The sequence below is a fragment of the Oryza sativa genome, chromosome 2, assembly GCF_034140825.1.
Source record: "Oryza sativa Japonica Group chromosome 2, ASM3414082v1".
In the NCBI taxonomy this organism is placed as follows: domain Eukaryota; kingdom Viridiplantae; phylum Streptophyta; class Magnoliopsida; order Poales; family Poaceae; genus Oryza; species Oryza sativa.
The window spans coordinates 16,214,743-16,225,763 of record NC_089036.1 but is presented as its reverse complement, the minus strand read 5'-3'; the positions used below and the strand labels follow the sequence as shown (position 1 = coordinate 16,225,763).

Sequence of the window (11,021 nt, the reverse complement as noted above, 5' to 3'; positions counted from 1 at the left end):
AGTCCGCACAAGCGGGCATGCTCGGCACTGGCCCTGTCGGTGTTGCGGGAGACGAGGCGCCATGGAGAAGATAACGCCAACAGCGGGTGGAGGCGGCGAAGCCCGTCTTCTGAGAAGCTATGTCGAGCTCCATTAGTATATGTTGTGTCTAGCTCATGGTGTCGTTCTATTGCGCACTCAGCCTGGTGCCGCCCGACAGCGATGCCGGCACCAGGTGACAGCTCGCCGATGCGTCAACCTCACAGCCAGCGATCTTGAGGTCTCTATAGCACGAGACGAACATATGGTAGCAGTAGTCGGACTTGAAGCGCTCGCCGTCAGTGGCCCAATCAGAGGCATCTCACATCTAGCGGTCGGGGAAGATCTGGCCACCTTGGGTGACGAGTGGGTAGTGATGGACGGCAATACAAATTGACTTATGAAATGAATACGAAGACGACGAGTACTTACGTAGAAGGTGGTGTTGACGCCGGTGGTGTAGCTGGAGGGGACCTTGATTGGAGAAGCTCCCTTCTTGTTCGCCTTGCCGATGCCGTTGTTGGGTTCGTGGGGGCAAGGAGGGGCCCTCGCTGCTCCTCCTCAAGATGGGTGCCACTCTGCACTGGAGCTCGACAGAGCTTCTCCGAAGACGGGCTTCGCCGCCTCCGTGGCTCCGCCTGCCCCTGGCCTTCTCCTCTCGATGGCGCCTTGTATCTCATGACACCAATGGGGCTGGCGCCAAGCACACCCGTCCTCTCGCTTCACCTTGCCACCCTGAGCCTCGCCTACCATCTTGTCTGCCTTGTTGACGTTGTCGTTAGGGTCCGTGGGGGTAGGGAGGGCACTCGTCGACGGTTGTGGCCCGCTCGTCCAAGTCTAGTGCCCCAACAACAAGCACGATTGCGACTGCTATGTCACCTACTGTGACATCACTACCCAACAGAGCGCCCTATTTGTGCCTGGAGCCTGGTACAGCTTCCTCACCGCGCCGCCAGCGCTCCTCGGCCACCTCATTGGCAACCACTCCCGGCCCTCTCAGGAGATTACCTACTGCGCCATCCACTCGCTCATCATGTTTGCGTCGGAGCCGACGTGGCGACACCTGTTGCTGGTTGTGCGTGGGGACGGCGATGGCTACGACAAGCGCCATGTGTTCCTCCTCGCCATGGCACCTAATCTCCCGCAACATCGACTGGGCCGGCGCCAAGGACACCCGTTGAGTGAGGGAGAGAGTGAGGAGAAAAGGCAATGATTTTTTGTGAGTATGATAGGTGGGTTTCACATTGACTCAGCCACCACGTCACCTAAAATCGGGAACAGTACTAATTTAGGACCCAAAGTGATCCGGTTTTATAAGATAAGGGATATGTTATAGAGTATTTTTTGGGTTCAAGGATGATTTTGTAGCTCGTCCACAGAATGAGGGGCCTTAAGTGCACCTTTTCCAAGGGAAAACCCCTTCCAGCGCGAAGAAACCAACCAATTCAATCCAGGCCCATCAAAGCCCAAATCCATCAACCCTAACTCCTTCAAGCACAACCTCCACCGTCACAGACCGCCGGCGCCGTTCGACTCTTCGACCTCCACGCCGACGTCGCGCTGCGCCTGCCACCTTTATCTTGAACCGCGACGTCGTTGTCCGCCCCTCCCGCGCCGGCGAGGCGACCGAGCCCCCTCCCCTCCTTCCCTGCCTCGTGCCACTAGCGCCGCCCTTCGCCGCCGCCGCCGCCGCCGCCCGCGAGGGAGACGCGAGAAGGATGAGGGTGAAGAGGCGGTCCAAGAACCGCAAGGTGGTCAGGTTCTACGCCACCTGCTTCGGCTTCCGCGAGCCCTACAGGGTGCTCGTCGACGGCACCTTCGTCCACCACCTCCTCAGTCACAGCCTCCTCCCCGCCGACGACGCCCTCCAGTCCCTCCTCTCCGCCTCCAGGCCCCCTCCCCTCTTCACCTCCAAGTGCGTCCTCGCCGAGCTCAGGCGCCTCGGCAAGTCCCACGCCGACGCCTTCGACGCCGCCGCCCTGCTCGCCACGGCCAAGTAAGTAGTAGCACACTTCTACTTCTAACGATGGTTTTTTTTTTTCTCTTATGAGGCAATGAGGGTTTTGTTCCATTGGAAATTTTTGTTTGTGGGTTCAGGTGTGAGCATGACAAAGTAGTCAGTGCAGTGGATTGTGTTCTGTCACTGATAGGTGAAAAGAATCCCGAACACTTCTTTGTTGCCACCCAGGATTCTGATCTCCGTGCAAAGCTACGGGAGGTATGGAAATTCACTACCCTTTCGTGCTCGTGCCAACACGCTGTTTCAGAGTAATTTAAGAATTATCACCTTAATTATGTTATGCAAAAGCATCTGGACAGGGAGTCAGTGGCGGGCCCAGGATTTAGAACTTGTGTATTCGAAATAGGAGTAGGGTAAAAAAATTTCCTACACCCAAGAGCCTAATAAATGATGTATATAATATAACACACCAGTAATTATATAATATATAGCATATATAACACAAAATACACATAAGTTCGTATATTGATATAATTTTATAATATATAGCACATATGTAAGTACTAATTGGATGAAGTACACACAAAAGAATAGAAAATGGTAAAATGATAAGAAATCTTTCAATTTAGAGATGAACTTTTCAATTCTTGATATTTTGAAAATGGTAAAATGATATGTAATCTTACAAATCCTACTTACTATTCCCCTACATGCGCCTAACTAGTTACTTAAATCAAGTCTGCAAGTTAGCAATTATGATGAATCAACTTCCAAGTACTCAGTGAACAATTAGTAGAATACTAGAAAAGTAGAAGTGCAGAACAAAAAATGAAATCAGTGAAGTACTAACATCCCAGGCTCCCAAATCCCAGCGTCCCTGCCTCTTGGTCCATGCGAGCTGCGATGCTGCCTGCCTGGTGCCTACGTCGTCAGCTCGCCAATGCGGCACCGACACCACGAGCCTGTTCGGTTGCCCCGCGCTGCCGTCGCCGTCTTGCCGCCACGCCATGCCTACGCTTGCGCCCGAGCATCGCCGCTGCGTGTTTGGCCACTTGCGCGCCCGCGCCACCGCCGTCCAGCCACCGGCCACCCAACGTCCGCGAGGCTGTGCGCCTGCGCCGACCGCCCGTCGGCTAGGGTTAGGGGAGACTGAGGGAATGGGATGTGTGAGATTGATGGGTGAGGCTGGAAGTGGGTAGGGGAGAGGAGAGCTGGAGAGAGGGAGGGAAGTGGGGAATTTGGGCCCAATACATTTGGGCTAATGGGTGAATGAGGAGGGAGGATGAAGCAAGCCCAAGAAAACTAGTTTGCTTGCTTATTGGGTATTTGAGGCTCTTTTTTATTTGTTTGAATTCATATACGAAATATATAGTATATATACCTATTTTTTGTGTAAAATTCTTGGGCATACATCTGAATACCCTTGAATCATAGCTGCGCCCGCCCCTGACAGGGACAGTCAGTGGCCCGGTTTAGTTGGCAAAAATTTTTGTTTTGGGGTGTCACATCGGATATACGGACACACATTTGAAGTATTAAACATTGTCTAATGACAAAACAAATTACAGATTCTGCCAGGAAACTGCGAGACGAATTTATTAAGCCTAATTAATCTGTCATTAGCAAATGTTTACTGTAGCACCACATTGTCAAATCATGGCGCAATTAGGCTTAAAAGATTCGTCTCGCAATTTACACGCAAACTGTGTAATTGGTTTTTTTTCCCACATTTAATACTCCATGCATGTGTCCAAACATTCGATGTGATAGGTGAAAATTTTTTGTTTTGGGAACTAAACAGGGCCAAACTTCATCACGTTTGACCAAGTTTTTAAAAAATACATAGCAATGTCTTCAATACCAAATTAGTTTCATTAAATCCACATTTGAATATATATTTTTTGTAGTATATCTGTTTTATGTTGGAAGTACTGCAACTTTTTTCTATAAAGTTGATCAAACATAAAGAAGTTTGACTTAGGACAAACCCAAAACGCCTTACACTATGGAACGGAGGGTGCACAATAATGTACATGTTGCCATTACATATTCTCTTGAATCAGTTTATGTGTTCATGTGTGTTTTGACTGGATGCAGGTTCCTGGTGTTCCTGTGATATATGGTCTGAAGAGCTCCTTGTTCATTGAACAACCCTCTGTGCAGCAACGTAAATTTGCTCAGTTGGACGAGGAGAAGCGTCTGCATATGGGTAAATCAGAATATCAGAAGCTACTGAAGGTTCCATCGGATGGAAAGGCGGCTGCCAGTGAAAACGCAAGTGATGATGAAAAGAACAGAAGGCCTATCAGTTCTCTTGTAGAAAATGCACTTGGGGTGGCCGACAAAAGCAAATTTAAGAAGAAAAGACCAAAGGTTAATATTTTCTGTTATTTTCTTCTGGCTTCTGATGTATTAGATGTATACGCAAGCGCAACAATACGTATGATCTAGTTGGCATCATCAGCCTTACTCCATAGTCAATCCTATTTTCGATAGGACCGCTTGACAATTGAATCCAATTTTTCCCATTATTTAACTATCCATAATAGTGTGGAAAGAAAGTTTGCTACAACAGTTCCGCTTCCGTAAGTAATTTTTATTGCTTGTCATTTCTGCAGGGACCAAACCCACTCTCCTGTAAGAAAAAGAAACCAAAGCCCCAATTGTCAGCTGCTCAAAATCAGGTAATTTTCATTTTATATCACTGTTGTTTTTCTCTCAGTAGTTGTACGTAATAATACCTAAAACTGTTACTTTCAGATTAACATGCCCATTATTAGTATCTATTATGTTGTTGGAAAAGCATGTCTAGAAGAGCTGTTTGCTGTCGATGCAACACGAGGACTGATGAGAACATGTGTCCTACAGGGGCCCAAAGCTGATGGGGAGGCAAAGCGAAAGAGAGTTAGGAAGCGGAAGAGAAGCCACAAAGATAGCAAGCAAACGGAAACAATGAGCTAAGAAAGATGAGCTGCAAAGTTAAGAAACTCTCGCTGCATATCCAGAGGCAGAGCTAGGTGGCACAATGTTTTGAAGATAGAAATCATACTGATCTCATGGTGTGCCACTCATTGAGTCGGCTGCGTTCTTTGAATTGTAATGCTTGATTGTTCACAGATATTTATGATAGATCCGTATAGGATGTATCTGGATGTCTTCTTGTAGCAGTTGATGCAACACTGTCTATCAAATGGAATTCATGGTGCTACTGCTAATCTGATAGAATTTCCTATTGGGTTCAAATCCTGTGAACTTCCTCCATTTTTCCTTTAAAAAATTTTCCAAATGTTTTCCCCTGTCACAATTCTCGGCTATGCATATTACAGGCCACAGGATGAGCTGGCGGGCTGCTCTGCTCCCAGGAATAGTCTACCAAGGATGCTGCTCCAGCGAGTGCCATCAGTTCATCAACTCGTCAAATTGATGCTGATGTCTGAACAGTTGCGAACTCCTCAAGATCTGATTCGTCAGAGCGCCCTTGTCCATCGGCCATCGCTCACTTCATTAAGTTAATTGTCCTTTCTGTGGTACAGTTTTGCTTGTGAATCGTTTACCTTGATTCTTTCCTCTCATTTTCTGTACCGCTTGAAGAGTTCTTTGAGCTAGTAGAAAAGTTGCTTTGGTTTGACATCCGATAATCTAGATGTTCCAAAAGATTAGATTTCTGAATCTGATGGATGTTTTGCTTTCTTTTCTTTTTTTACATCTCCACTGCTATTTTATCACCAGAAGTCAATCTGACTCTGCTGCATCCTAGCCACTTCATGGAAGAACTACCCACGGTCCACAAGCTCAAGATTCATCCAATCCAAATGTACATTTGAGCATAGAGCTGGGAAGAAAAGGTCGTACTCCCTCCGTCCTAAATATAAGGAATTTTGGGTGGATATGACACATCGAAAATCCCTTGTATTTTAGGACGGAGGGAGTATAGCATAAGCTCATTAGAACGTCTTGCCAGCGATGTATTAACCATATCATGATATGAACATTGGAAAAAAAAAATCTTTCTGTTTCAAGTCTTTTCTCCGCCTCTGCAATACAGTTGGATGGAACTTGTTTGATCCTCAAGAAGTTGAGGCCAACACAGGATTCGTTGAACTTCAAAATGATGGCATGTCACATGTGTACTTCACCTCACATTCGTCTCTGTTAAGGTTAACATTGAACTCCAAACATCTGTCTTGTGTGATCTTGGATCTATAATGCAGACATTCTTCTACAGAAGTTAACAACTCCTCTTCGAGCTATCTTTTTATTATTATGGAATTATTATACCAGTAGATTGGGTAGAACATTAGCGGTAAATTTTACTCCCTCCGTCCCCTAATATAAGGGATTTTGACATTCTGTTTGCACTATTTAACTACTCGTCTTATTTTAAAAAATTGTGTAAATATAAAAAAAGAAAAGTTGTGCTGAAAGTACTTTGAATAATAAAGTAAGTCACAATTAAAATAAATAATAATTCTAAATTTTTTTAATAAGACGAATGGTTAAACAATGCAAAATAAAATATCAAAATCCTTTATATTAGGGGACGGAGGGAGTATCTTTAGTTAGTTGCCCTCTAAAATTCTATGGACTTCTCATTGGTATGTGTTGCTTGAAACTCTATTCTAAAATATAACAACTTCTGACTAATTTATTCAGATAGATAGCTAGAAATTACTATATTTTGAAACCGATGTATATACTACTAATGCATACTTGCATATAGTATCCGCGTCCCATTTTACAATTAGTTGCATTGAATTTGAAGAAAAAAATGTACACGATGGGACATATTAGAATTAGTTTTCCCCTGTCCAGCTTCCGCCAAGGCCGAGGCCTTTTGCAAACCCTGCAATCTCCGCGAGGTACAGGTCGTCCATCCCGCCGCCGTAGATCGCCGGGAAGAACAGCCAGAACGCCGTGCCGGCGACGAAACCCAGTACGAGCGGCGCGGCCACCGCGCGAGGCAGCTGCGGCCTCGCCTCGCGCTTGTGCTGGCGCGCGCACCACCACCGCTCGGCGCAGACGCACACGCCGTGGAGCGCGAAGAACGCCGTGACGCGCCCCGTGGGAGCCCGGGAGGTCAGGTAGAGTATCACCACCTCGTGCATCAGCCCCGACACGAGGAACGCGGCGAGCACGCCGGCCGCCGGGTCGCCGGAGCGCGCCCTGACGGGGTCGTAGACGGCGGCGCGGAGCACCGCCGACGCCACGAGGTTCCACCGCCGGCCCCAGAAGTCCCGCAGCGAGGCCGACAGGTACGGCCGGTCGAACTGCGGCTCCATCTCCATGCCCAGCGCCACGCCCGCCGCGCCGAGGGCCGGCAGGACGACGTCGAGGAAGCAGTACATGAAGACGGCGTTGAGGGAGAACGCCGCGTAGCGGTGCATCTCCTCCTTGGCGTGGAGGACGCGGACGATGGCCGCCATGGCGCCGACCTTGATGGCGGACGAGACGACGAACTTGAACGTAGCTGCAGGTGCAGCTGGCGGTGGCCTCGACGCCGACGCGCCTGCTGCTGCCGCGGCGGCGTCGACGAGCTTGACGGGGAGCGCGGCAGTGAAGACGAACGGGAGAGGGCGGAGCGCCGGGTGGAGCGGGCCGTGGCCGAAGGCGAGGAGGAGGAGCTTGAACTCGCCGAGCCAGACGAAGACGAAGGCGGAGAAGCCGCGGTAGCTGTAGTACGGGAGGGCGAGAGGGAGGACGGGGAGGAGTGCCATCGCCGGGAGGAGCGCGGCGAGGCGGCGGGGGCCAGGGCCGGTCAGGGAGGCGGCGAGGCGGGCGTACAGCATGGCGACGGTGGTCGCCAGCGGCACGGCGGCGGCGGCGGCGTGGCGCATGACGGCGTGTCGTGTACTCGTGTCGGGGGCCTCTGTGCTTGGATAGTCGGGTGCGAGGTTTTCTGCAGGACAAACTCGAAATAAGAACAGAGCATGCACGCACATGTGTACTGTTCCTAGTGCACTGGAGTAGTGCCATTAATTTGTCAGTACGAGGGTAGAGTTTTCACAATTGAAGTCTTCTCCAAAATACTCCATCCGCACCGATAATACTTGTCGTTTTAAACAAGGTGAGATCAAACTTTAGAATTTTTATTATAAATCATTTTTAAAATATTTATCTTTCAAATATGATAACTACATGTATAGATTAGTCTTAAAAAATATTTTAATAAAATTATATAGCTGTTAACACTTTTATATATATTATAATAAAAAATAATGGTCAATGTTAGTTTTCAAGACCGTCTCTAGTCCAAAACGATAAGTATTATCAACCCGGAAGAAGTAGTTTTGAAGAAATTACTGGCACTAATTCTTCCGAACAGTGCTAGTGCTACAACATCTGTCGTTATGTGCATATTCATTAGTTCGATCCATGCCATTGCAAATGTGGTTATTAAAAAAAAAGTCATTACAATTCTTCAATTTCTAAGCGTGCAACTTAAATTTTACGAAATTGGAACCATGCCATCACCGTCATATTTTCTATCTTCTTCCCGTTTACATGTGGGGTGCTGATATTTCTTAACGACATTACTATAAATATGAATTTCCAGCAATAGCGCTAGAAATGGTCCTGCTATATATACAGTTACAGAAGGAATCCGCAAGCGCACAGATATATCATTGTAGTATTTTATCCGGGAGTATTCCAAGGTATCGTATTTATTAGGCAAAATTTGCTACGTGATATCCAAATTTTGTATAATTGGCTGAGGGACACCGTAAGATCGTGCCATTGCCAAAAGACACCATAAAAATGATGTAATTGTCTGTAGAACACTAGATACATTATTTTATAATTTTTAAGAAAAAGCGGAGAGAGAAATTTAAAAAAGACAAGTTTGCTCCTGGCTTGGCCTGAGCTTAAGTTGGGACTTTCTGCTTCTGCTCAAAGAAACAAAGCTTTGGTTTAGTGACTCGCATGTATTCGATCAACAAAAGATGAACAAATACAAATCAATAGAGTCTAACAAGAACGTGTCGACATATGTGATGTACCAGGAAGACCGTGCTTTGCGGATGAACAAATACAAATCAATACCGGAGCTTCTTGCGGATGTTGCCCTACGTAGTTGTTGTTGTCTTGCTCGTCCGACCACCCGCCGACGACAACAACTCCAGCAACATCCGCTCACCGTAGATCTCCTCCACACACTCCCTCTTTAGCACCACGCCCACGGACAACAATGTGTACACGCTATGCGTAGGGCCACGGTCGCCGTCGCAGCTGCGTCCCTCGTTTTGTCGAGCGTGCAACGATGGCTGCAGCGACAGCAATACGGCCACCGGTAGCCACCATGGTGTGCCGTCGCGTTGGTCGTTCCTCCTCCTTGGCCGCTGCCAAGGGACAGGCCCAGCGCCAGGCTAGCATTGCTCAGGTGGCCGACGTCCCCAAAGCGGGCCGCCCATAGCAGCGGGCCGCTGCCTGCTTGCACAGCTACTCGCCGCCGCCACCTCCTCTTAGCTAGGGGAGAAAGAGCTTGTCATTTTAAAATTCTCTCTCCACTTTGTCATGGAAATTATTAAATAATGTGTTTGGTGTCCTACAGACAATTACACTATTTTTTATGTCCTTTAGCAGTGACACAATTTTGTGGTGTCCCACAGCCAATTACACAAATTTTCAATGTCCTGAAACAATTTAGCCTTATTTATTTAATCCCAAGGGAAGATTGTAAAAAAGAACTATGCTAATAATGTATATATGCCACTTGTATGATCAGAGTCTAAACAGGGGTTAATATAATCATAAGGGTAGAGTGGCACAAAGCAAAGAACTCATATCTCTCATTAATCAATCCTACGCTATGTGGAAGAAGAAATAAAAAAGCAATTAATTCCTATGCTTCTAGTATACGTTCCATCAATTAGTTTATATCCGCTAGTATACAGTTGTATGGCCAATACCCTCTAACAATGCCCTCCTGGTGTTTTGAGAGACCATCCTGGGTTGCCGAGTTCCTTACGACAACTTATCATGGCTGTCCAACCGGGACTAAATACGGAGGAGTACCCTCCCCAGGAATTTATCTTAGGAATATATACTAACATGGAGGAATACCCGTACTAAACTTTCACCATCAGCGGCCCACCTCTACTGTCCCGCAGCATATATGCCTAGATAATGATACTTAATAATCTAAACACCACGTCTACATTATTAAATACTACTCTATATCCCCTAGGATGACATAGAGCAACCGAATAATGGAACATTAAACCCACACCATTGCACCTCTCTGGTAGGCTAGCTACACAACTATACCGATACAGATATAAAGTAAAGTCGATACTTACATAAACTAAAGCACCAAGAATATATAAATATATATAGAATAATATTCCATTAATTCCAAAAGTCTTACAAAAGAATAAAGAAAAGCTACTACCGCCATACTCGAATTCCCCCCTAAAGACTCCGAGGACTTCAAGAGCTATTCCACTCTACTCCACTTAGCACTAGAATACTAAACTAAAGTATAGATAGAAATGTTGAGCTTTCTTAAGTGTGTTTTGAAGTGTGAATGAGCTCCTCCTTAAATAGGCAGGTATGATGGTTGTAGCCTATGCGAAATGTCCAATATGCCCTGAAACCGTCAATCCGTCATTGGGGAGCGATCAGGAGCGTCCATGTGTAAGGCCAGTCGAAGCTAGCGTCACCAGGGTTCGGCCATACTTGGGCCGGCCCAACAGGCCTCCAAACTACTCTAGGGCACTGACAAGTGGGTCCCTATGATGGTTGTGGCAGTTATGACGGTTTCGAGGACAGTTACACCTGACATGTGGCCCCATCTTATCCTTAAGCTTGCTTAAGGATGAGTTCTCCTCCATTTTATTTGCTTAATCACTGCAAACAAATAATTATTCTAAAATAAATATGCATTGCAAGTATAGCTAGCTCCCCTTTATTTTAGTTATATTGATGGTCAAAATTTATCTATAACGACCATCAACATGAGGCCCACCAGTCATATTCATCTTCTTCCTCCATTCTTCCCTCCTCTTTTTTCCCATCTCTCTCCAGTACTTCTTCACCTCCTCCC

At 46.8% G+C, this 11,021-nt stretch overlaps 2 protein-coding genes across 3 annotated transcripts; one reads left to right on the top strand and one right to left on the bottom strand.

Annotated features, from left to right (window-relative positions):
- Positions 1–1,529: 1,529 nt before the first annotated feature.
- On the top strand, positions 1,530–5,221 carry LOC4329331 (uncharacterized). Of its 2 annotated transcripts, none has more exons than XM_015768172.3 (5): positions 1,530–2,014; positions 2,116–2,236; positions 4,076–4,351; positions 4,597–4,662; positions 4,847–5,221. In XM_015768172.3, exons 1-5 carry the CDS (start codon positions 1,737–1,739, stop codon positions 4,937–4,939), a joined length of 834 nt encoding a protein of 277 aa, XP_015623658.1. In that variant the 5' UTR covers positions 1,530–1,736; the 3' UTR covers positions 4,940–5,221. The 2 variants fall into 2 exon arrangements, with proteins under 2 accessions (XP_015623658.1, XP_025878358.1); XM_026022573.2 differs by having other exon boundaries at positions 4,739–5,221.
- Positions 5,222–6,650: 1,429 nt separating this feature from the next.
- On the bottom strand, positions 6,651–7,904 carry LOC107276187 (probable long-chain-alcohol O-fatty-acyltransferase 4). Its single transcript, XM_015769560.3, has one exon. It carries the CDS (start codon positions 7,810–7,812, stop codon positions 6,772–6,774), a length of 1,041 nt encoding a protein of 346 aa, XP_015625046.3. The 5' UTR covers positions 7,813–7,904; the 3' UTR covers positions 6,651–6,771.
- Between the last annotated feature and the right edge of the window lie 3,117 nt (positions 7,905–11,021).